We start from the raw sequence: 26,233 nt of genomic DNA, 5'->3' as shown, positions 1-26,233 counted from the left end.
CCTCACCAGCTTTGGCTACTTTCCTAAGGGGGAAATAATAGCCAATTTGAGGTATTTTTTGTTTTTGTTTTTTTCGGGGAGGGGGGGATGGGACGGTAGGCTAGGGTATTTGCCTCGGGTTGAGAGCTTGGGAGTCCAAGCAATGGAGGATTTTTTTTTTTTTTTTTTTAGATAGAGTCTTGCTCTGTTGCCCAGGCTTGAGTGCAGTGGCGCGGTCTTGGCTCACTGCAAGCTCCGCCTCCCAGGTTCACGCCGTTCTCCTGCCTCAGCCTTCTGAGTAGCTGGGACTACAGGTGCCCGCCACCACACCCGGCTAATTTTTTGTAGTTTTAGTAGAGATGGGGTTTCACTGTGTTAGCCAGGATGGTCTCGATCTCCTGACCTCGTGATCCGCCTGCCTCGGCCTCCCAAAGCGTTGGGATTACAGGTGTGAGCCACTGCACATGGCCTCTTTTTTTTTTTTTTTTTTTTTTCTAAAGACAGGATCTCACCTTGTTGCTCAGGCTGGAGTGCGGTGGAGTGATCGTGGCTCACTACAACCTTTGCTTCCCAGGTTCAAGTGATTCTCCTGCCTTAGCCTCTTGAGTAGCTGGGATTACAGGCGCGTGCCACAACACCTGGCTAATTTTTGTATTTTTAGTAGAGACGGGGTTTCACCATGTTGACCAGGCTGGTCTCGAACTTCTGACCTCAGGTGATCCTCCCATCTCGGCATCCCAAAGTGCTGGGATGACAGAATTTTTTTTTTCTTTCTTGAGACAAGGTCTTACTCTGTCACCCAGGCTGGAGGGCAGTGGTATAATCATGGCTTACTGCATCCTCGACCTCTGGGCTCCAGTGATCCTCCCACTTCAGCCTCCTACCCCACTAGTTATTTTATTTTATTTTTTGGTAGAGACAGAGTCTCACTTTGTTGCCCAGGCTGGTCTCAACTCCTGGGTTCAAGCAGTCCTCCCGCCTTGGCGTCTCAAAGTGCTGGGATTACAGGTGTGAGCCGCAGTGTCTGGTCAGTATAAATATATTTTAAAAATCTGTATATATGTTGCCAAATTGGTTTCCTAAAAACTTATTCTACTTTACATGACAGTGTATGGGATTGCCTGGGTTTTGTTTGTTTTTTTAAACACAACCTCACCAGCTTTGGCTACTTTCCTAAGGGGGAATAGCCAATTTGAGGTATGTGGTTTTTTTTGTTGTTGTTTTTGGGGAAGGGGACGGACGGTAGGCTAGGGTATTTGCTTGGGGCTGAGAGCTTGGGAGCCCAAGCAATGGAGGCTTTTTGTTTGTTTATTTTTGTTTTTTGAGACAGTGTCTCACCCTGTCACCCAGGCTGGAGTGCAGTGTTGCGATCTCGGCTCACTGCAACCCCCGCCTCCTGGGTTCAAGCGATTCTCTTGCCTCAGCCTCCCAAGTAGCTGGGACTACAGGTGGGTGCTACCAAGCCTGGCTAATTTTTTTTGTATTTTTAGTAGAGACAGGGTTTCGCCATGTTAGCCAGGATGGTCTCGATCTCCTGACCTCATGATCCACCTGCCTTGGCCTCCCAAAGTGCTGGGATTACAGGCGTGAGCCACCACGCCTAGCCTTTTTTTTTTTTTTTTTTAAAGACAGGTTCTCGCTTTGTTGCTCAGGCTGGAGTGTGGTGGAGTGATCACAGCTCACTATAACCTCCGCTTCCCAGGTTCAAGTGATTCTCCTGCCTCAGCCTCTGGAGTAGCTGGGATTACTGGCACGTGCCACCACTCCCAGCTAATTTTTGTATTTTTCGGTAGAGACCAGGTTTTGCCATGTTGTCCAGCTGGTCTCAAATTCCTGGGCTCAGGCGATGCTCGTCTCAATCTCCCAAAGTGCTGGGATTACAGGTGTGAGTCACTGTGCCCAGCCGAGGCTCTTGGTAGATTGAGAGCTCCGACCTCATCTCCTCAAAGAAGCGTTTTTTGTTTTTTGTTTTTTGAGACGGAGTTTCACTTTGTTGCCCAGGCTGGAGTGCAATGGTGCACAATCTCGGCTCATTGCAAGCTCTGCCTCCCAGGTTCAAGTGATTCTTCTGCCTCAGTCTCCCGAGAGGCTGGGAATACAGGCGCATGCCACCACACCTGGCTAATTTTGTATCTTTTAATAGAGATGGGGTTTCTCCACGTTGGTCAGGCTGGTCTCAATCTCCTGGCCTTGTGATCCGCCCACCTTGGCCCCCCAAAGTGCTGGGATTACAGGCGTGAGCCACCGTGCCCGGCGCAAAGAAGCATTTTTAAACTCTTCTCAAGTGAGCTCTTTAGCATTTTGTGTCCCTCTCCCCTTCTACTCAGCCACTCCCTGCTATGGGGTCATCTCTGTGTCACAGTGTTACTGTGGGATAGGATAGTAGGAGAAGGAGAAGCCCACAGAGGAGGCAGGAGAAGAACCAGGAAGTAGCGTGTCCTTGAGGTGGGAGCTGGGAACAGCAGGGACCCTCGTGAGGTGAGGTGTGCTTCTGTAGGTCTCTCTAGAAAAAACCTGTGTCAGATCCTTCACTAAGCCTGCTTTAGTTTCCACCACCTGCTTCTGCATTCTTTTTATGGCTCCTTAGGTCTCCAGTAAGTATTTGCGGAACTAGTTAATTGTGTTCCAGGGTCAGGTTCTCCTTATCCCCACTTCTCTCTACCTTTTCCTCGCCCTATTTCCTTATTCATCTTCCACAGTTTGGTGGCTTCTGGCGCACACTGTCTGTCCTGATTTCCATGTCATCTAAAGTCTACTAATGACACCTATCTGCCTTGGGCAGGTTGGATAGAATGAAAGCACTTGCATTGAGATGAACGGGCAAATCTGCCCTTCAAGCCCTCCCATGAACAGCCCTTGCTTTGCTTACTAAATTGTCTGTGATGACATCACTGAGTGATCTTTGTTCCATTGTAGGGAAAGCTAACGGCCAGGGAGAGGATCAGTCTCTTGCTGGACCGTGGCAGCTTTGTTGAGAGCGACATGTTTGTGGAACACCGATGTGCAGATTTTGGAATGGCTGCTGATAAGAATAAGGTATTTGTTCAAATGGTGGTGTGAACACTTTTTAGGTGTGGCTCAGCTGGCCTACCCACTAGAATAAGGCTTTTATCTGAAGTCCTCTGCAGAGGCACTGCAGACATCACGCCCGGCCAATTTTTGTGTGTGTTTTTTTTTTTTTTTTTTTTTGAGACAGAGTCTCACTCTGTCGCCCAGGCTGGAGTGCAGTGGCATGATCTCGGCTCACTGCAAGCTCCGCCTCCCAGGTTCATGCCATTCTCCTGCCTCAGCCTCCCAGGTAGCTGGGACTACAGGCGCCCACCACCATGCCTGGCTAATTTTTTGTATTTTTAGTAGAGACGGGGTTTCACCGTGTTAGGATGGTCTCGATCTCCTGACCTCGTGATCCACCCACCTTGGCCTCCCAAAGAAGTTTTGTATTTTTAGTAGAGACGGGCTTTCGCCATGTTGGTCAGGCTGGCCTTGAACTCCTGGCTTCAAGCAATCCACCCACCTCGGCCTCCCAAACTGTTGGGACTACAGGCATGAGCCACCGTACCCTGCCTTGTGTTTCTTTATACGTCCTCTTTCATGTAAGCATAGAGAAGTGGTGGCCCTGGGTCTTGATTATTTTGCTTTTAGGAGGGTACATAAGGTCTAAGATGACAGTGCCCTTCACTCCTATTGATGAAGTAGTAGCCCTGTGCTTGCTGTTGTAGAGCTGGGAAAGTGGAGTGGGATTCCTTCATGTTCCTTGTTCATAATGAAGTTTTAGGAATTTGGGTTTTTTGTCTTTCATTGAGGCATAGTGGCCAAATTCATTAAAAGAAGTATTTGGATTTTTTAACCTTTATTTTTGCATTTTTCTGGTAGTTTCCTGGAGACAGCGTGGTCACTGGACGAGGCCGAATCAATGGAAGATTGGTTTATGTCTTCAGTCAGGTATTTCATAACTCCAGTAGTCTGAACTTTCTTGGAGGGCAGAGCCAAGAGGAAAATATGTGAAAGAAGCCAATCTTGGGGAATGAAAACTTGCTTGTAGTTTGGGGAAAATGAGGGATTTGCTTTGTTTTTCGGTGTATATTTCCAGAATATTGTGTGTTTTTTTCTTAGGAAGAGTCCTTAGTCTGTTTTGCAGGGCATCACAGGGCACTAGCCTTGTACAAAGGTATCCTAGAAACCAGGAATTTATTCCAAGTGAATGAGATTCCTCTTGGCAGGGTTGGGTGTGTGCCTGTAGGGCATCTGTGTCCTGGGCAGTGTATGTGGACTAGAGAGAGTGCAGTGGGTGCAGCCTAGGAAAGGGGACTTGACTCTCAGAACCAGAGTCCCCCTGAGCTTTGGGCTTTCATGAATATGTTCAGAAAACTTTTATCAGGGTGCCTCAAGACAGATACAGTTTGTTCACACACATAGCCAAAGCTATCAATATGTTATTTTACACGCAAAAGGGAATGAAGGTTGTTAATCAGCTGGCCTTGCGATATGGAGAGTAGCCTGATTTATCCAGGTGGGCCCAATATAATCACAAGGTCCTTAAAAGTGGAAGAGGGAGGTAGAAGAGGAGCTTAGAAGGATGTGATATGAGAAGGACATGACCTGTAGTACCTGGCTTTGAAGATGGGAGAAGGGGACCATCAGCAAAGGAGTGCCCATGGTCTCTAGGAGCTGGTAAAGGCAAGAAAACACATTTTCCCCTAGAGCCTCCAGAAGGGAGCACAGTCCTGCCAACCTTAATTTTAGCCCAGTCAATCTTGTGTAGCACTTCTAAATTATAGAACTATAAGATAATACATTTGTGTTGTTTCAAGGCACTGAATTTATATTAATTTGTTATAGCAGTAATAGAAAACTAACACAGAATATGTTGTGTACTATTTTGGATTTGACTTTTTTCTCTCCAGAGGTGGAAATATGTATATAATTTAAAATGCTTAGGTCTTTTTACAGACCTGAAGTTTGGTATTAAAATTGGCTAGGCGTGGTGGCTTATGCCTGTAGTCCCAGTACTTTGGGAGGCGGAGACGGGTGGATCACCTGAGTCAGGAGTTTGAGACCAGCTGGCCAACATGGCGAAACTCCATCTCTACTAAAAGCACAAAAATTAGCTGGGTGTTGTGGGTGCCAGTAATCCCAGCTACTTGGGAGGCTGAGGCAGGAGAATCGCTTGAACCTGGGAGGTGGAGGTTGCAGTCAGCTGAGTTTGCGCCACTGCACTCGAACCTGGGTGACAGAGTGAGACTCTGTCTCAAAAAAAAATAATAAAATAGTTATACTTGGTTAATTTAAAATCTGTCGTAGTTAGTATGCATTTACCAATTAAATTACCTTTGAAATGTTTTAAAACTTATAAATCAGTCTACCAAATGCCTAAATAGAAGGAATCACATTTCTTTGTTTTGTGCAATTTATGAGAGCTGAGAAAAACTTGTACAGAAGGAACCATTGAAAAGAGAGGTAGAACAAAGAAAGATGTTTTCTGGACACGGTGTTCACTCACCACTATTAAGCAGATGGAAAAATTCACTGAATTGATACTTTGAGCACCTCTTAAGCTCATGTGGTAGGGTGGGAGTGAGGAGAAGGTGGAGATGACTGAGACAAGAGTTCCCACCCTGAAGAAGCAAATCATTTTATAGGCAGAATGGCACAGAACAGATGTAACTACAGAGCACATGGAGTGAGAGGTTCCAGGCAAATGCTGTAGACCCAAGACAAGGGACAATCACATCCAGGGTTGAAGAAAGCTTTAGGAACAATGGGGCAATTGAGACAGGCCCTGAAGGATACTGAGGGTAGGGAGTGATGAGCTAGTTTTTTTTAATAGTGATCTCCAAGATGTTAATATCTTAGGTATTTTTTCTGGGGAGCTTCTGTTCTTCTGGGGAGCCTCCTCAGTCCCTTGCCTGATAATTGGCTGTTGGTGTATTCTGGGGGGAGAGAAAAAAGGGGCCAGCACTCATTCAGTGTATAGGCTCCTAATCTTGCATGTTTTCAGCCTCACCTTTTCCTCTTTTAGGCTAGCGATTGTGAGTTTACAACCCTTCTCGTTAATTTCCTTTAGAGAAAAAACATTCTCTCTCCTCTCAAGGTGAAGGAGAGGTCCTGTGGGGTCTAACTGCTTCTAACAGAGACTTCCGTTAGTCTCTGTTTTCAGCCTCCTTCTCACCTCCACTTTCCATGGTTCCTGGGTTGTCTCCTCCTTGATTACTCCCACTGCAGGTGTGTAAGCTTCCATTCTCTCCTTCTAAATCAGGTATTTTCTTGTGCTTTCAGTTCCCCCCAAATTTGTTTAATCCTTCCTATGCTGTTGTCTCCTTGTTCTTATTCTCATGGCTGATTCTGTTCTTAATTCCCAACTGTCTTTTTGAGGGGGTTTTAGGAGAGGTTATGCCCACAAGAAGCCCTTTACATCTGAGCATAATGAAGATCCATAAGCAGAAGAAGCAATGAGAGCTTTGATTCTTGTTTTTTAACCTTTCTTTTTAAAGCAGCAAATAATAGGCTGGGTACAGTGGCTCACACTTGTCATCTCAGCACTTTGGGAGGCCGAGGTGGGTGGATCACTTGAGGCCGGGAGTTTGAAACTGGCCTAGCCAACATGCAAAACTGTCTCTAATAAAAATACAAAAATTAGCTGGGCATGGTGGCACGTGCCTGTAATCCCAGCTACTTGGGAGGCTGAGGCAGGAGAATCACTTGAATCTGGGAGGCAGAGGATATAGTGAGCCAAGATTACGCCACTGCGCTCCAGCCTGGGTGACAGAGCAAGACTTGGTCTCAATAAGTAAAATAAAACAGTAAATATTTCTTAAAAACAGAAGTGCTTGACTGTTTGATATCCATAGAATCTGATATTAGAGTTAATTCTGTGTGATAGGTTTTCCTTCAGAACTGCAAATCATTTTTTTCCTTTTTTTTCCTTTCAAATCATTTTTGTAGAGCAAAGACTAGTTCTTTTGCTCTTGACAATTCATGAACTTCCTTTAAGATATTTTATTCTATGGAATAATTTATAAATCAGACTTTTTTTCTAATTTTTTAAACTTCTGAAAATGCTTTAAAAACTATACGTATTTTTTTAATACGGAGTCTTGCTCTGTCGCCCAGGCTGGAGTGCAGTGGTGCAATCTCTGCCCACTGCAACCTCCGCCTCCTGGATTCAAGTGATTCTCCTGCCTCAGCCTCCCGAGTAGCTGGGATTACAGGCACACACCACCACGCCCAGCTAATTTTTATATTTTAGTAGAGATGGGGTTTCACCATGTTGGCCAGGCTGGTCTGGAACTCTTGACCTCAAGTGATCCCCCTGCCTTGGCCTCTCAAAGTCTTGGGATTACAGGCATGAGCCACCGTGCCTGGGCAACTTTTTTTGTTTTGTTTTGAGACAGGGTCTTGCTCTGTTGTGTGGGCTGGAATACAGTGGTGCTGTCTCAACTCACTGAAGCCTCTGTTTCCAGGGCTCAAGCAATCCTCCTGCCTCAGCCTCCCGAGTAGCTGGGACTCCAGGCATGTGCCACCATGCGCAGCTAACTTTGTTCTATATTTTTTGTAGATACAGGCTTCTGCCATGTCGCCCAGGCTGGTCTCAGACTCCTGGACTCAAGCCATCCACCTGCCTTGGCCTCCCAAAGTGTTGGGATTACAGGCATGAGCCACCACGCCTGGCCTAAAAGCTTTTATCTGTGAATTTTCTATTTCTTCCTCCTACTGGGTTTTCATCTCTAGCCAGTCACTATATTTGACTTGCTGATTTGTATTTTCTTTTTAGGATTTTACAGTTTTTGGAGGCAGTCTGTCAGGAGCACATGCCCAAAAGATCTGCAAAGTAAGTGTTTAATACTCAAATTCAATCCATTGCTTTCCTCAGTTACATAGTGCTTATTGAGTATCTTTGGGGTACAAGACACTGAGCTAGGTACTTGGGGTAGGCCAGAGGTATGCAAGATGTGCTACCCACCCGAAGGAGCGCATAACAATTTTCGTACCGTGGATCTCTTCCATGGGCTGGGAAAGCCTGGACCCTCCTGTTTTTACATGCCTAAAATAAAATTTGTAGGATTTTAAAGGATTAAAAATGTTTTTAAAAACCACATTCATAATATACGTGCTCCCTTGTTAATGCATTTAATAACAAGATTTAGCAGTAGATCTCATAACTACCGTAATTTCAAAGTAGTCAAAGGTGAAATATTTCAGGGTGTCTGCAACAACTTTAATGGGACGTAAAACTATCTGTGGCTTCTAATAATGGCAAAGTCACAGATATTTCTCATACTGAGACTCATTGCCTATATCCATAATGAAAAGAAATGTTAACGATCAGCTAGCGTTAGTAAAGATAAAGATGTAAATTTTTTCCCATTCAAGTTCATGGACTCCCGTTCACAGACCTCTTGGGGTTCTGAGGATTTCAGGTGAAGAACTTCTTGTCTAGGTGGAAGGGCCAGGTGCTAGAAGGTAAAGAACAGTGCGAGCATTGTATGCTGATATTTAAAAACTACTGCTAGAGATTAGATGCTCTGGAGAGGAATAAAACTATAAAAGAGAATTTTGGAATTAAAGTTGGAGCTACTAGTAACTGGAACATCTGGATTATAGACATGGTCCTGTCATGTATTACTCCTGAGACCTTGGGCCAGTCACTTAACTTTTAAACCTTCTTAATTTTTCTCATTTTACTCCCTCTGTTATGATGGGTAAATGAGGTAATGGAAGTGAAAGTGCTTTTTAAACTGTCAAGGACTGTGGGAATATTGCTTATTAGGCTGTCAGAATTACTAACCCATGAGGAAAATCTGTCACATTAGAAGTAAAAGCAGGCCTGGGCCTGCCCTCAGATTAACAAATGGGTCAACATCTGCTTTCATGAAAGTACTACTTTGCCATGCTGTCTACTGTAAGTTCTTTCAAAGCAGTACCTGGGAACAAAACTGGCTGCTGGAAGACGTTACAACGTGAGCCTGTGGTTCTAGAAATGGTTGCCATGAGTTGTGTTATACCCTGCTAATGGGAAGTGCTTTGGCTCTTGGGTGTTTGGGGGCTTTAATCAGACTATTAAATATCTGGTCCTTTGTCTTCCATGAAGGTACCCAATCACGATGGGGAGTGAAACCAGTGTTACTGCCTCCTGTTTTGAAAAGTGCGCTCGGAACATTTTCCAGAAAACACTGTGGTATTTTGTGAATGTCGTTTTTTATATCAAGAACATTTGTCTCAAAAGATTTCTCCACTGTCTCAGATCATGGACCAGGCCATAACGGTGGGGGCTCCAGTGATTGGGCTGAATGACTCTGGGGGAGCACGGATCCAAGAGGGAGTGGAGTCTTTGGCTGGCTATGCAGACATCTTTCTGGTGAGAAACCTGTTAATAGAGAATAGAGAATAAAAAAATACAGGGCTTAAGTTCTCTAAGCCATGGCCTGGCCAGAGCTTCTTCAACTCTCCTCATTGTTCTCTGCCGCGTTGTGTCTGTTCTGTAGGTCCTTTCTGTGTCACGGGGGGTGGGATGAAGGGTAGATGAAAAGCAAGAGAGAGTGGGAAGAGAGGGTTTTCATTTTTTCTAACAGAGGGCCACTCACAGGGGAAATTACAGTTAAAGATCGTTCATAAGGGAAAAGCACTTGAAAATATTTTTCTTTTTTGGAAAGCAAGGGAGAGGAAATATGAAAAGTTAAAATGAACTGATGTGCTAGAATTAGAAGTTTTAAAAAATGTAGCATCTTTTTTATTTTTTGGTTAAAATACTACAGGATTATTATATAAAGTCCAAGCCATAGTGCAAAGAAGAATGAAATCACCCCAGATCCTACCATTCAGAAACATTTGGCGAACCTCATTACTGACACCTCTTTGCTTATTTACAGACTGAAATTACGAGAGAAAGAAATGAAAAGAAACATAAAATAATGTGTTATGTGAAGTATAAAGTATCTTTGTGAGAGATACAGTTAGAGACTGGGATGAGGGAGAGGGATACTGCAGACAGAAACTGGCAACATTTCCAGGGAGAAGGAAGGAAGGAGACAGGCAGACATTGTTTTTAATCAGGCCAGCCACTCTTGTCGTCCCTGCTCTGCAGGCTTATTTCTGTGGGTGGCTTGGCCTAAGCAGTTTAGGCCTGGAAGTCATTCCTGTTTAGAAACAGAAGAGTGGCCCTCAGAGACATGGTGATAAACCACCACATTTTAGAGCTTGACTGGATTTTAGAATATTATCTAGTTGAATACATCTTTATGGGTGTGGAGGAGGTTTTTTTTTTTTTTTTTTAAATATTTATTTATTTATTTAGGGACAGGGTCTTGGTTGGCCAGGCTGGAATGTAGTGGCATGATCTCTGCTCACTGCAACCTCAGCCTCCTGGGCTCAAGCGATCCTCCCATCTCAGCCTCCTGAATAGCTGGCACCACAGGCATGCACCACCACATCTGGTGAATTTTTTTTGCATTTTTTTATAGAGGTGGGGTTTTCCCATGTTGCACAGACTTATCTTGAACTTCTGGACTCAAGCGATTGGCCTACATTTGCCTCCCAAAGTGCTGGGATTACAGGAGTGAGTCACCACGCCTGGCCTTTAATTTTTGTTTTCAAGGGCTAGTCTTTACTTTCAGATCTTCATTCTTAATTAATTGCTTACTAATGCTGCTTGTCATATTGATAGCTCCACTCACTTATTCCTACCTGTGTTATTTTTTGGTAACTTTTTATTTTGATAAAATTTCAAACTTCAGGCTGGGCGTGGTGGCTCACGCCTGTAATCCCAGCACTTTGGGAGGCCAAGGCAGGTAGATCACTTGACGTTAGGAGTTCAAGACCAGCCTGGCCAACATGGTGAAATCCTGCCTCTATTAAAAATACAAAAATTAGCTGGGCATGGTGGCACATGCCTGTAATCCCAACTACTGAGGAGGCTGAGGTGGGACAATTGCTTGAACCTGGGAGACAGAGGTTACAGTGAGCCAAGATTGTGCCATTGCACTCCAACCTGGGTGACAGAGCAAGACTCCGTCTCAAAAAAAAAAAAAAAAAATTCAAACTTCATAGAAAAATGACAAGAATAGTATGGGAACTCCTATACGTCCTTTTCCCAGATTCACCAGTTGTTTACATTTTCTCCATTTGTTCTGTTATTCTCTCTCCATATATACATATTTGCATGTTACATTTTTCTGAAATATTTGAGAATAAATTGGAGATGCTATGTCTTCTTTACCTCCTAAGTTCTTCACTGGGTATTTCTAAAGAATAAGGATATTCTCTTAAATAACCAGAATACAGTAATAAAAATCAGGAAATTTAACATTGATTCATCGATGTTATTCTAATTCATTATCCTTTTTCAGGACTTAAGTCCTTTATAGTGTGTGCTCCTGGCACGTGTGTGTTTTCTCTCTGTGCGTGTGCTCTCGCTCGCTCTTGCTCTCTCTGTCTCATATATGTGTCTGTGTGTGTGTGTACATATATATATGTATATATGTATGTTCCTCCTGACCAGGATCCAATCCAGAATGAAGCATTGACTTTAGATGTTATCTCTCTTTAATATTTTTTGATCTGGAGCAGTTCCTGTCTTTGTTCTCCATGATCTTGATATTTTAAAAAACAGCTTTGGCTGGGTGCGGTGGCTCATGCCTATGATCCTAGCACTTTGGGAGGCCGAGGCAGGCTGATCATGAGATCAGGAGATCAAGACCATCCTGGCTAACACATTGAAACCCCATCTCTACTAAAAAAAAAAAAAATTAGCCAGGCGTGGTGGCAGGCACCTGTAGTCCCAGCTACTTGGGAGGCTGAGGCAGGAGAATGGCATGAACCTGGGAGGCAGAGCTTGCAGCCACCCAAGATTGCGCCACTGCACTCTAGCCTGGGCGACAGAGCAAGACTGTCTCAAAAAAAAAAAAAAAAGAAAAAAAAAAAGCTTCATAGGGCCAGGCGGTGGCTCATGCCTGTAATCCCAGCACTTTGGGAGGCCAAGGCAGGTGGATCATTAGGTCAGGAGTTTAAGACCAGCCTGGCCAAGATGGTGAAACCCTGTCTGTACTAAAAATACAAAAATTAGCCGGGCATGATGGCGGGCGCCTGTAATTCCAGCTACTCAGGAGGCTGAGGCAGGGAATTGCTTGAACCTCAGAAGTGGAGGTTGCAGTGAGCTGAGATCATGCCACTGCACTCCAGCCTGGGTGACAGAGCGAGACTTTGTCTCAAAAAAAAAAAACATAGCTTTATTGAGATATAATTTACAAACCATAAAATCCATCCATTGTAAAAACATAATTCAATGATTTTAAATTAATTTTTAGAGTTGTACAGCCATAAGCTAGTTTTCAAACCTGCCACTCACTCCGAAAATACCTTCTTGCCTGTTTGCAGTCAATTCCCACCTAACCACAGTCAATTCCTCACCTGACTTTCTTATTTTACAAATTTTTCCATCTGACTCCTTTCACTAACACCATGTTTTTTGAGGTTCATTTATATTGTAATGTGTATCAGTTTATTCCTTTTTATTGGTGAATAATATCTATTGAATATTTTACATATTTTCATCATTTACCAATTGAACGATATTTGGGTTGTTTCTAGTTCCTGGCTATCATGAGTAAATGCTACTGTGAACATTTGTGTATTACTTTGTGTGGACATATGTTTTCATAACCCTTGGATAGATAGGTACCTAAGAGTGGGATTGTAGGTTTTATGATAAGCTTGTTTATAACTTTTTAAGAAACTGCCAGGTTGTTTTCCAAAACAAACTATTTACATTACTATGAGCAATTTTTTGTATTCAGGGTCGGAGGTTCTCCATATCTTTGTTGATACTTGGTATTGTCAGTCTTTTTTTTTTTTTTTTTTGAGACAGAGTCTTGCTCTGTCACCCAGGCTGGAGTGCAGTGGTGCGATCTCGGCTCACTGCAAGCTCCGCCTCCTGGGTTCATGGCATTCTCCTGCCTGAGCCTCCCGAGTAGCTGGGACTACAGGCACCCGCCACCACGCTTGGCCAATTTTTTGTATTTTTAGTAGAGACTGGGTTTCACCGTGTTAGCCAGGATGGTCTCGATCTCCTGACCTTGTGATCTGCCCACCTTGACCTCCCGCAGTGTTAGGATTACAGGTGTGAGCCACTACGCCCAGCCTTGTTTTTTTTTTTTTTTTTTTTTTGAGATGGAGTCTTGCTCTGTGGCCCAGGCTGGAGTGCTATGGTGCAGTCTCGGCTCACTGTAACCTCTGCCTCCCGGGTTCAAGTGATTCCCCTGCCTCTGCCTCCTGAGCAGCTGGGATTACAGGCATGTGCCACCACGCCTGGCTAATTTTGGTATTTTTAGTAGAGATGGAGTTTCACCATGTTGGCCAGGCTGGTCTTGAACTCCTGACCTCAAGTGATCCACCTGCCTTGGCCTCCCAAAGTGCTGGGATTACAGGCATGAGCCACCACACCCAGCCAGTCCTTTTTTGAGACAGGGTCTCACTCTGTTGTTCAGGCTGGAGTACAGTGGCATGATCACAGCTCACTGCTGCCTCAACCTCCTGGGGTCAAGCAATCCTCCTGCCTCAACCTCCCAAAGTGTTGGAATTACAGGCGTGGGCCACTGTGCCTGGTCCAGTCTTTTTGACTATAGCCATTTTAGTGGTGTGTAATGGTATCTCACTGTAGTTCCAGTTTGCATTTCTCAGATGACTAATCATGTTGAGCATCTTTATGTACGTATTAGTCATTTGTAAACCTTCTTTGCTGAAATGTCTATTCAGATCTTTTGTCCATATTGTAATTGGGTTTTTGAGTTGTAAGAGTTCTTCATATATTCTGGATACAAGTCCTTTATCAGATATATGATTTGTAAGTATGTTATTCCAGTCTGTGGCTTGTCTTTTCTTTCTTAGTGGTAGCTTTATTTATTTTTAATTTTATTTTTTGAGACAGCCATACCCTGTCCTCGAGGCTGGAGTGCAGTGGTGTGATCTTGGCTCACTGCAACCTCCACTTCCTAGGTTCAAGTGATTCTCATGCCTCAGTCACCCAAGTAGCTGGGATTACAGGTGCGTGCCACCACGTCCAGCTAATTTCTTTGTATTTTTAGTAGAGACAGGGTTTCACCATGTTGCCCAGGCTGGTCTTGAACTCCTGAGCTCAGGTGATCTGCCTGCCTTGGCCTCTGAAAGTGCTGGGGTTACAGGCGTGAGCCAGCACACTCAGCCTATTTTTATTTTTTTTTTAGAGACAGGGTCTTGCTCTGTTGCCTGGGCTAGTGTGCAGTGGTACAATCACAGCTCACTGCAGCCTTGAACTCTGGGCTCAAGCAATCCTCCTGCCTTAGCCTACCTAAGCAGGTAGGCTCAAGAGATCTGCCTCGGCATCCCAAAGTGCTGGGATTACAAGCCACTGCCCCAAGCCTCTGGTGGCTTTTTTTTTTTTTTTTTTTTTTTTGAGGTAGGGTCTCACTCTGTCACCCAGGCTGAAGTATAGTAGTGTAATCATGGCTCACTGCAGCCTGGACTTCCCAGGGTCAGGCAATCCTCCTGCCTCATCCTCCTGAGTAGCTGAGACCACAGGCACATGCTACCATGTCTGGCAATTTTTTTTCATTATTTATAGAGGTGGGATCCCACTATGTTGCCCAGGCTGGTCTCAAACTTCTGGACTTAAACTATCCTCCTATCGGCTTCCTAGAGTGCTAGTATTACTGGCATGAGCCGATGTGCCCAGCCTCTGGTGGCTTTTGAAGTGGAGAAGTTTTTAATTTTGAAGTCCAGTTTATCAAGTTTTCTTTTGTGGGTCATGCTTCTATTATCATATGTAAACACTGTATAATACAAAGTCATGAAGATTTTGTTTTCTTCATGGAGTTTTTTTTGTAGGTTTGGCTTTTTTTTTTTTTTTTTTTTTTTGAGGTAGAATTTCAGTCTTGTCGCCCAGGCTGGAGTGCAATGGCTCGATCTCAGGAATTATGGGTGCCTGCCATCAAACCTGGCTAATGTATGTATGTATATGTGTGTGTGTGTGTGTGTGTGTGTGTGTGTGTGTAGATATATATATATATATACACCTATATATATATCTACACACGCAAGTACATATCTACAAGATATGTAGATAGATATATATGTATGTACACACACAAGTACATATAAGAGAGCCCAGCCAGCTCTCTTATAGTAGGTCTGTGATCCATTTTGAGTTAATTTTTGTATATGGTATGACATAAGGGTCTAACATCTTGTCTCCCACCATTAATTGACATAACTATTCTTTCTCCATTGAATTGTCTTGGCACATTGATAAAAATATCAGTTGACCATAAATGTAAGGTTTTGTTTCTGAACTCTGTTCTTCCATTGTTTTATGTCTGTCCTTAAAATAGAACCACACTGTCTTGATTACTATAGTTTATAGGAGTTTTGAAGTTGTGTAAAGTCCTCCAACTTGGTTGTTGTTGTTTTTTTTTTTTTTAGATGTAGTCTTGCTTTGTGGCCCAGGCTGGAGCACAGTGGCATGATCTCAGCTCACTGCAACCTCTACCCCTTGGGTTCAAGCGATTCTCCTGCCTCAGCCTCCTGAGTAGCTGGGATTACAGGCCCGGGCCAGCACACCCAGCTAATTTTTGTATTTTTAGTGGAGATAGGGTTTCACTGTGTTGGTCAGGCTGGTCTCGAACTCCTGACCTCAGGTGATCCACCCGCCTCAGCCTCTGAAAATGCTGGGATTACAAGCGAGAGCCACCGCACCCAGCCCGATCAGCTCTTAACTCTACAAAAAATGCCTGCTGAGATTTGATAGGAACTGCATTGAGTCTGTAGATGAATTTGGTGAGAATTTACATCCTAACATATTGAGTCTTCCACTCTGCATAGATGGAATGTTTCTCTGTTTATGTAGCTCTTTACTTGGTCTCAGCAATATTTTGTAATTTGCAGCATACCTGTCTTGCACTTCTTTTGTTAAACTTATACCTAAAATATTTTACTCTGGCCAGGTGCAGTGGCTCATGCCTGTAATCCCAGCACTTGGGGAGGCCAAGGCAGGGGGATCACCTGAGGTCACGAGTTCGAGACTAGCCTGGCCAACATAGTGAAACCCTGTCTGTACTAAAAATACAAAAATTAGCCAGGTGTTGTGGTGCATGCCTGTAATCCCAGCTACTCAGAAGGCTGAGGCAGGAGAATCGCTTGAATCCAGGAGGCGGAGGTTGCAGAGTCCAGCCTGGGCGACAGAGCAAGACTCCATCTCAAAACAAAATATTTTACTCTTTGTGATGCTATTCAGAATGGAATTATCTTGTTAATTTCCTATTTGGATTCTTTGCGAATGTATAGAGATACAATTGATTTTCATATGTTGATCTTGTATCCTGCTTTGGTGAGGTTGTGTATTAGCTTGAATAGGGGGTGTGTGTGTATGTGTGTATTTCTTTGGATTTCCTATATACACAATCATGTCTTCTGCAAATAGAGGCAGTTTTACTTATTCCTTTCTAATCTGGATGCCTTTTATTTCTTTTTCTTGCTAATTGCTCTGCCTAGAACCTGTAGTACAATGTTAAGTAGAAGTGGTAAGAGTGGACATCCTTGGCCGGGCGCGGTGGCTCACGCCTGTGATCCCAGCATTTTGGGAGGCCGAGGTGGGCAGATCACAAGGTCAGGAGATCGAGACCATCCTGGCTAACACGGTGAAACCCCGTCTCTACTAAAAATACAAAAAATTTAGCCGAGTGTGGTGGCAGGCGTCTGTAGTCCCAGCTACTCGGGAGGGAGAATGCTGTGAACCCAGGAGGCAGAGCCTGCTTTGGGCCGAGATTGTGCCACTGCACTCCAGCCTGGGTGACGGAGCGAGAGTCTGTCTCAAAAAAAAAAAAAAAAAAAATGAGTGGATATCCTTGTCATGTTCCTAATCTTAAGGAGAAAGCATTCATTCTTCACCATTAAGCATGATGTTAACTGGTGTTTTTTTTTTTTTGGACATTCTCTTGAAGGTTGAGGAAGTTCCTTGCTATTTCTAATTTTTTGAGTGTTTTTATCATGGATGGTGTTTAATATTGTCAAATGCTTTTTTCTGCATCTATGAGATAATCATGTGTTTTTTGTTCTTTATTCTAATGATACGGTATGTAACATTATTGGTTTTTAGAATGTTAAACCAACGTTGTATCCCACTTGGTCATGGTATATCATCCTTTTTTGGAAGGTGCTGGGCTCTGCTAGTATTTCCTTGAGTACTTTTGAATCAATATTAGTAAGAGACATTGGCCTACAGTTACCTTGTGATGTTTTCTTTTGGTTTTGGTATTACAGTAATTCTCACCTCATAGAATGAGTTGGAAGGGTTGCCCCTGTGAGGTAGGTTCACTATGCACTGGTTACGAACTTTTCTGATTTCAGTAAGAGCACATTCACACAAGTTACGTGAAGTGCCCGGCCACATCTATTGTTTTTTGACTTTTTTCTTCCCCCCTCTAGACAGTCTTGCTCTCTTTCTCAGGCTGGAGTACAATGGCGCGATCTCGGCTCACTGCAGTCTCCACCTCCTGGGTTAAAGCAATTCTGTCTCAGCCTCCCGAGTAGCTGGGACTACAGGCACACGCCACTATGCCCATCTAATTTTTGTATTTTTAGTAGAGACAGGGTTTCACCATATTGGTCAGGCTGGTCTTGAACTCCTGGCCTCGGGTGATCTACCTGCCTCGGCCTCCCAAAGTACTGGGATTACAGGCATGAGCTCCTGTGCCCAGCGGTTTTTTGACTTTTTAATTATGGCCATTTTTGCAGGAGTAAGGTGGTATCTCATTGTGGTTTTCATTTGCGTTTTCCTGATAGTGATGTGAGCATTTTTTTCATGTTTGTTGGCCATCTGTGTATCTTCTTTTGAGAAATGTCTGTTCATGTCCTTTGCCTACTTTTTGATGGGATTATTTTTTCTTGCTGATTTGAGTTCCTTGTAGATTCTGCATACTGCTCCTTTGTCAGGTGCATAGTTTGCAAATATTTTCTCCTGCTCTGTGAGTTGGCTCTTTGCTGATTATTTCTTTTGCTGTGCAGAAGCTTTTTAGTTTAATTAGGTCCCGTTTATTTTTGTTTTTGTTGCATTAGCTTTTTGGGTCTTACTCATGAATTTTTTTTGCCTGGGCCAGTGTTCAGAAGAGTTTTTCCAATGTTGTAGAATTTTTATGGTTTCAGGTCTTAGATTTAAGTCTTCGAAGTCTGGTAATGTGATGCCTTCAGATTTGTTCTTTTTGCTTAGTATTGCTTTGGCTATCTGGACTCTTTTGGTTCCATATAAATTTTAGGATTGCATTTTCTAGTTCTGTGAAAAATGTTGATGGTAATGGTAGTGTTTTGATGGGAATTGCATTGAATCTGGAGATTGCTTTGGGCCATATGATCATTTTCACAATACTGATTCTTACCTCCATGAGCATGAGATATGTTTTCATTTGTTTGTGTCATGTATAGTTTCTTTCAGCAGTGTTTTGTAGTTTTCCTTGTAGAGATCTTCACCTCCTTGGTTAGGTGTATTCCTAGATATTTTATTTTTTTGCAGCTGTCGTAAGAGGAATTGAGTTCTTGATTTGATTGTCACCTTGGTTATTGTTGGTGTATAGCAGTGCTATTGATTTGTGTATATTAATTTTGTAACCTAAGACTTTACTGAATTCCTTTATCAGATCTAGGAGTCTTTTGGATGAGTCTCTAGAGTTTTCCCAGGTATATATGATCATATCACTGATAAACAGTACTTGTTTGACTTCCTCTTTTCCAATTTGGATGCCCTTTCTTTCTCTTGCCCGATTGCTCTGGCTAGGACTTCCAGTACTATATTGAATAGAAGTGGTGAAAGTGGGCGTCCTTGTCTGTTCCAGTTTTCAGGGGGAATGCTTTCAGCTTTTCCCCATTCATTATGATGTTGGCTGTGGGTTTATGATATATTGCTTTTACTATTTTGAAGTACATCCCTCCTATGCCTAGTTTGAGAGTTTTTTGTCGTAAAGAGATGCTGGATTTTATCACATGCTTTTTCTACGCCTATTGAGATGATCATATGGTTTTTGATTTAAATTCTGTTTACGTGATGTATCACATTTATTGACTTGCATATGTTAAACCATCCCTGCATCTCTGGGATGAAACTCACTTGATCATGTTGTATTATCTTTTTGATGTGCTGTGGGATTTGGTTAGCTAGTATTTTGTTGAGGATTTTTGCATCCATGTTGATCAGAGACACTGGTCTGTAGTTTTATTTTTTACACTTGATCTTAGCCAAAAGGCCGAGAAGCGATGTAGTTTTATTTTTTTAATGTCATTTCCTGGCTTTGGTATTAGGGTGATACTGGCTTCATAGAATGATTTAGGAAGGATTCCCTCTTTCTCAATCTTTTGGAATAGTTTCAGTAGGATTGGTACCAATTCTTTGAATGTTTAGTGGAATTCAACTGTGATCCATCTGGTCCTGGTCTTTTTTGTTGTTGGCAGTTTAAAATTACTGATTCGGTCTCACTGCTTGTTTTTGGTCTGTTCAGGGTTTCTGTTTCTTCCTGATTTAGAGGACTGTGTGTTTCCACGAATTTATCAGTTTCCTCTAGATTTTCCAGTTTGTGTGTGTAAAGATGTTCATGTTAGTCTCGAGTGATCTTTTGTATTTCTATGATATTGGTTATAATATTTCCAGTTTCATTTTTAATTGAGCTTATTTGGATTTATTCTCTTCTTGGTTGGTCTAATGGTCGACCAGTTTTGTTTATTTTTTTCAAGGAACCAAGTTTTTGTTTTATTTTTTGCTTCAATTTCCTTTAGTTCTGCTCTGATCTTTGTTATTTCTTCTGCTGGCATTGGGTTTAGTTCCTACCTGTTTCTCTGGTTCATTGAAGTGAGACAGTAGGTTGTCAGTTTGTGTTCTTTCAGACTTTTTGATGTATGTACTTAACACTATGAACTTTGCTCTTAGCACTACTTTTGCTGTATCCCCAGAGGTTTTTATAACTTGTGTCACTACTATCATTCATTTCAAATTTTTAAATTTTCATCTTGATTTATTGTTAACCCAGAAATCATTCAGGAGCAGATTATTTAATTTCAATGTATTTGTATAGTTTTGAGCATTTCTTTTGGAGTTGATTTCTAGTTTTGTTCCACTGTAGTCTGAGAAAATACTTGATATGATTTCAATTTTCTTAAATTTGTTGAGACTTGTTTTGTGGCCTGTCATACAGTCTATCTTGGAGAATGTTCCATGTGTTGAGAAGAATGTATATTCTGCAATTGTTTGGTAGAATGTTCTGTAAATATCTGTTAAGTCCATTTGTTCTAGGGTATTCTTTAAGTCCATTGCGTCTTTGTTGAGTTTCTGTCTCAACAAAGAGTCTAGTGCTGTCAGTGGAGTATCGAAGTCCCCCATTTAACTTTGTTGCTATTTCATTTCCTAGGTCTAGTAGTAATTGTTTTATAAATCTGGGAGCTCCAGTATTAGGTGAATATAAATTCAGGATTATAATATATTTTTGTTGGATTGTTCCTTTTATTATATAATGACCTTCTTTTTCTTTTTTTTTTCCACTGTTGTTGCTTTAAAGGTCTATTTTGTCTGATATAAGAATAGCTACTTTGAGAGGCTGAGGCGGGCGGATCACGAGGTCAGGAGATCGAGACCATCCTGGCTAACACTGTGAAAGCCCATCTCTACTAAAAATACAAAAAATTAGCCGGGCGTGGTGGCGGGCGCCTGTAGTCCCAGCTACTCCTGAGGCTGAGGCAGGAGAATGGCGTGAACCTGGTAGGCGGAGTTTGCAGTGAGCCGAGATGGCGCCACTGCACTCCAGTCTGGGTGACAGAGTGAGACTCTGTCTCAGAAAAAAAAAGTAGCTAATTCTGCTTGCTTTTGGTTCCCAGTTGCATGGGATATCTCTTCCCCCTCTTTACCTTGAGGTTATATGAATCCTTATGTGTTAGATGACTCTCTTGAGGACAGCAGATATTTGGTTTGTGATTTTTTTAAAAATCCATTCTGCCATTCTGTATCTTTTTTTTTTTTTTTTTTTTTTTTTTTTTTTTTTTTTGAGACGGAGTTTCGCTCTTGTTGCCCAGGCTGGAGTGCAGTGGCGCGATCTCGGCTCATCACAACCTCCGCCTCCTGGGTTCAAGCGATTCTCCTGCCTCAGCCTCCCGAGTAGCTGGGATTACAGGCATGCGCCACCACACCCAGCTAATTTTGTATTTTTAGTAGAGACGGGGTTTCTCCATGTTGGTCAGGCTGGTATCGAACTCACCACCTCAGGTGATCCACTTGCCTCGGTCTCCCAAAGTGCTGGGATTACAGGCGTGAGCCACCGCGCCCAACCCATTCTGTATCTTTAAGTGGAGCATTTAGGCCATTTATGTTCAACATTAATATTGAGATGTGAGATACTGTTCTGTTTATCATTTTAGTTGTTACCTACTTTTTTTTCATTGTGTTATTGTTTTATAGGCCTTGTGGGTTTTATCTTTCAAGAGGTTTTATTTTGGTGCATATTGAACTTTTGTTTCAAGATGTAGAACTCTTCTTCTGAAGAGTAATGCTGGTTTGGTAGTGGCAAATTCCCTCGGCGTTTGTTTATCTGAAAATGACTTTATCTCTCCTTCATTTAGGAAACTTAGTTTTGCTGGATGCAAAATTCTTGGATGACAGTTATTCTGTTTAAGGAGGCTAAAGATAGAACCCCAATCCCTTCTAGCTCGTAAGGTTTCTGCTGAGAAATCTGTTAGTCTGATAGGTTTTCCTTTATAGGTTACCTGATGCTTTTGTCTCACAGCTCTTACGATTCTTTCCTTCTTGTTGACTTTAGATAGCGCGATGACTATGTGCCTTGGTGATAATCTTTTTTTTTTTTTTTTTTTTGAGATGGAGTCTCGCTCTGTCGCCCAGGCTGGAGTGCAGTGGCGCAATCTCGGCTCACTGCGAGCTCCGCCTCCCGGGTTCACGCCATTCTCCTGCCTCAGCCTCTCCCAGTAGCTGGGACTACAGGCGCCTCCCACCATGCCCGGCTAATTTTTTTTGTATTTTTAGTAGAGACGGGGTTTCACCGTGGTCTCGATCTCCTGACCTTGTGATCCGCCCGCCTCGGCCTCCCAAAGTGCTGGGATTACAAGCGTGAGCCACTGCGCCCGGCCGGTGATAATCTTTTTGCAATGAATTTCCCAGGAGTTCTTTGAGCTTCTTGCATTTGGATATTGAAATCTCAGGCAAGGCCAGGGAAGTTTTCCTCAATGATTCTCTCAATAAAGTTTTCTAAACTTTTAGCCTTCTCTTCTCCGTCAGGACCACCAGGTATTTTTAGGTTTGGTTGTTTTACATAATCCCATATTTCTTAGAAGCTTTGTTCATTTCTTTCTTTTTTTTTTTTTTTCTTTCTTGAGATAGGGTCTTACACTGTTGCCCAGGCCGTAGTAGTGTTGTGACCTTTGTCTCCTGGGCTCAAGCAATCCTCCCACCTCTGCCTCCTGAGTAGCTGGGACTACAGGCACATGCCACCACTCCCGGCTAATTTTTATGTTTTTTTGTAGAGATGGAAATTTGCTATGTTGCTCAGGCTGGTCTCAAAGTCTGGGCTCAGGCAGTCCACCTGCCTTGGCCTCCCAAAGTGCTAGGATTATAGGCATGAGACACTGAGCCCAGCCTACTTATTTCTTTTGATTCTTTTTTCTTTATTTTTGTCTGATTGGGTTAATTTGAAAGCCTTGTCTTGGACTCTGAAATTCATTCTTTTACTTGTTCTAGTCTATTGTTGAAACTTTCCATTGCATTTTGTATTTCCCTAAGTGTGTTTTATTTCCGGAAATTCTGATTGTTTTTTCTTTATGATATCTATGTAGAAAATTTTTCCTTCATATTCTGAATTGTTTTTTAAGTTTTTTTTTATGTTGGTTTTCACCTTTCTATGGTGTCTCCTTGAGTAGCTTAATAATCAACCTACTAAATTATTTATCTGATTATTTCAAAGATTTCGTTTTAGTTTGGATCCATTGCTGGGGAGCTAGTGTGATCTTTTGGGGGTATGATAGAACCCTGTTTTGTCTTATACCAAAATTACTTTTCTGGTTCCTTCTTGTTTGTGTGGAGTATTTCTTCTAATTCTTGAATTTATTTTTGATTTGGCTGTGGTTTTTTTAAGTTTGTTTTTCCTCTCCACTAAGAATGTGACTTTAGTGTTTATAGTTTATTATAGCCTAATGTGATTCTTAATGCTTTTAGGGTGAAGACTATATGAGTTCCTTGGCTATAGAGAGTCTTTGTATGATGGCTTCTTTAGATGCTGGTTGTATTTATTTAATCATTTATTTTTGTTGAGGTGGAGTCTCACTCTGTCACTCAGGCTGGAGTGCAGCGGCACAATCTTCTTGGCTCACTGCAACCTCCACTTCCCGGGTTCAAGCGATTCTCCTGCCTCAGCTTCCTGAGTAGCTGGGACTACAGGCGTGCACCACTACGCCTGGCTAATTTTTGTATTTTTAGTAGAGACGGGGTTTCACAATGTTGGCCAGGCTGGTCACAAACTCCTGACCTCAGGTGATCCACCTGCCTTGGCCTCCCAAAGTGTTGGGATTACAGGCATGAGCCACTGCGCCCGGCCTGTATTTAATAGATATGTACTAGATGTGTGGGCAAGTTCACTGTTTCCTATGGGGTTGAAATGGAAAGGTCTCTTGAAGCTTATCTCATTCCCCTGTGGTGTGCACTTTTTTATTTATTTAATTTTTCCCCTGTATTTTATTTACTAAGTTGATGGTTAAGGCTTCAGACCAGTAGGGGAGCTGTCCCTGGGTAGGAACCAGTTGTGGCTAAAGCAAATGGGTAAATGCAATACTCAGTAAGGCAGAGGTTCCACCCTTGATGAAAGTGGCTGGGGGAACTCTCAGTTAGATGTACTGAGGTCTTATCAAGGAGAAGGGTGGGAGCCACCTCAGCTCCTGTGCCAGGCCAGCAGGAAAGCTGTTCACCTCCCAGACTCGCTCCTGGCCTAGCGTTCCAGCTATTCAGATCAGACAGCACCTCTTTTCATCTGTAGGACTATTGTTGTTCCACATAGAGAGGAATTTGTGACTCTGCCTTTCTTGCAAGCCTGAACTTGGGCCAGGGTGGGGGTAGGGGTTGGAGGATTCCGTCTGTGGAGATGCAGTCACTCTGAAGTGTTCCAAGAAGGCTGTCTATAGGTGCATCTATGCCAGGCTCCTGTGGAGAAGTCCCAACTGTGTCTGTGTAGTGGTGGACAAGGTGGGAGAGAAGATACCTTCTCCAAGACCCTTCATGAGCAGCAAAGCTGCCTGATTGTTGGGGTAGAGCTGCAGACTTCCCCTTCTGAGCCCAGCACTGCAGTTGTGTCTCTGCTGAAAGGAACTTCCCATCAGTGGAAAGATCTGGAACTCAAGGCCTGCCATCTGAATTCTTTTGTCCCACGGGGTATTCCCTTGGTGTGGTGGTCTCCTCCTTCCCTTAGGAGTAGGAATTCCTGAGAGCCAGGATACGTTGATTGCTATTGTTCTTCTGGGTCTAGCCACCCAGTGGGGCTGCCCAACTCCAGGCTGGTGCTGGGGAATGTCTGCAAGGGATCCGGTAATGGGACCTGTCCTCAAGTCTCCCAGCAAGGGATATACCAACACTAGCGCTGATGGGAGTGTCAGGTGAGTGAGGTAGACTCTTTGAGGTTCCTTGGTTATAGAAAGCCTTAGTGTGCTGGCTTTCTCGAATGCTGGTTATAATAGTAGTGAACTGGTCACGTGGACAGATGCAGGACCTCCTGGTTAGCCAGGGTTTTGCAGGCGATGGTGATAGCTTAGGTCATGCACTGGTTTTCTCCTTTCTGTTCACAGTGTTATTCTACCTAGAGATGCTGTAGTGGACTGTGTTGGTTGGCATCCAGCCAGGAGGTAGCGTTTGCAAAAGAGCACCAGCTGCAGTAGTAGCAGTGGGATTCCAGCTTGTCCTGTGTTGCCCAGGGGAGGTATTCTGGTTTCTCAGATGACAACGGGGGCCATAAAGCTGCCAAAAGTTTCTGTCCTTTGTATTAAGTAACCAGGGTGGGTGGAGGGGTACAGCCAGGTGGGGGCTGGGTCAGTTGGGTCTACACTCTGTCTCTCCATGTGTGGGGAAAGCCTGTGGCTCCTATGAGGGTTGGGGGGGTGGTTCTCAGGTCATTAGGGTAATGTTCCAGAGAGGAATATAACCGCCTCTACTGCACAGAAGAGTTTGTACAGGGTGTGGGGAGTAACAGGTGGCACTAAGCCTCACCCAGATCCCACACAGTCGGAAAGGCAGATCTCACTCCCTCTGTGCTCTGCTAGCTGCACTGGCTAAGTTCCAGGCAGCCTAGGCTCAGAACTCAAACCTGCCCCAGGCCATAAGCTTTCCCTGTGGGAAAGCAGCTGTGGCTTTCAGGCCATGCTCCTCCCAGGCCACCTGCAGGGCCAGGCACCTGGCTCCTGCACTTGTGGCTGCAGTGCACTTCCCCCTGCCCCTGGGAGGTATGGGCTCTGTACAAAGGAGTTCATCTTCACTCAGTGTTATATGTTGAAATTGGGAGATTCTTTCAACCTGCGACCACTATCTGAACTTGTTGGCTGACTTCCCCAAGGTCCCCTGTGAGGTACAATAAAGAATGGCTTACCTTGGTCTGCACTGGAGACTGGGAATGCCTGCAAAGCACTTCCCGCCACTGTTTCTACTTTTATATTTCTTACTGCTCCCTAAATCAGTCCCAGCCCTGGGTAAGGTTAAGGCCTTCCCCCGTGGCCTGGATTTTCAGGTTCCCCAGTGGGAACCTGAAAGCATTCTCTCTCTATCTCACACTCTGGAGACTTACAGTTTTTCCCTTGTCTTATGGTATAGGCTGTGGACTGCCACTTCTTTAAAAGGTCTGTGGATTCTTTCAGTTTTCCTGTTAAGTTCCTGCGTGACTTCTTGGAAAAAGGGTCACCATGTGAGTCTCAATACACTATTCTGTTCTTCCAAGTGGGAGAGGCATGCTAACACTGCCTCTTATCTGCCATCTTGGTGGGGGTGGAAAAACCAAAACCTCTCAAAGTATTTTCTAACTTCTCTTGTAGATTCTTCTTTTGCCTATTGCTTATTTAGAAGTATGTTGATTAATTTTTACGTGTTTGTGAATTTTTCAGTTTTCCTATTGTTATTGAATTATAGTTTTATTCCATTGTGATCAGAAAAGATGTTTTTTATGGTTCCAGTCATTTTAAATTTAAGATTTGTTTTGTGGATTAATGTATGGTCTCTCCTGGA

General features: G+C 43.3%; 1 protein-coding gene across 4 annotated transcripts in view; it reads left to right on the top strand.

Annotated features, from left to right (window-relative positions):
• Positions 1–26,233, top strand: part of PCCB (propionyl-CoA carboxylase subunit beta) — an 85,509-nt gene that overhangs the window by 2,598 nt on the left and 56,678 nt on the right. For 2 of the 4 annotated variants that reach the window (XM_063611318.1, XM_055295330.2), the window contains exons 2-5: positions 2,896–3,015; positions 3,853–3,921; positions 7,751–7,807; positions 9,221–9,334. In XM_063611318.1, coding sequence (XP_063467388.1) covers positions 2,896–3,015; positions 3,853–3,921; positions 7,751–7,807; positions 9,221–9,334 — 360 coding nt within the window. Of the gene's footprint in view, positions 1–2,895; positions 3,016–3,852; positions 3,922–6,473; positions 6,534–7,750; positions 7,808–9,220; positions 9,335–26,233 lie in introns of all 4 variants that reach the window. The other 2 variants (XM_055295329.2, XM_055295331.2) reach the window with 2 other exon arrangements.

The sequence above is a fragment of the Symphalangus syndactylus genome, chromosome 10, assembly GCF_028878055.3.
Source record: "Symphalangus syndactylus isolate Jambi chromosome 10, NHGRI_mSymSyn1-v2.1_pri, whole genome shotgun sequence".
Lineage (NCBI taxonomy): Eukaryota > Metazoa > Chordata > Mammalia > Primates > Hylobatidae > Symphalangus > Symphalangus syndactylus.
This window is presented reverse-complemented; position numbering and strand designations above follow the sequence as displayed.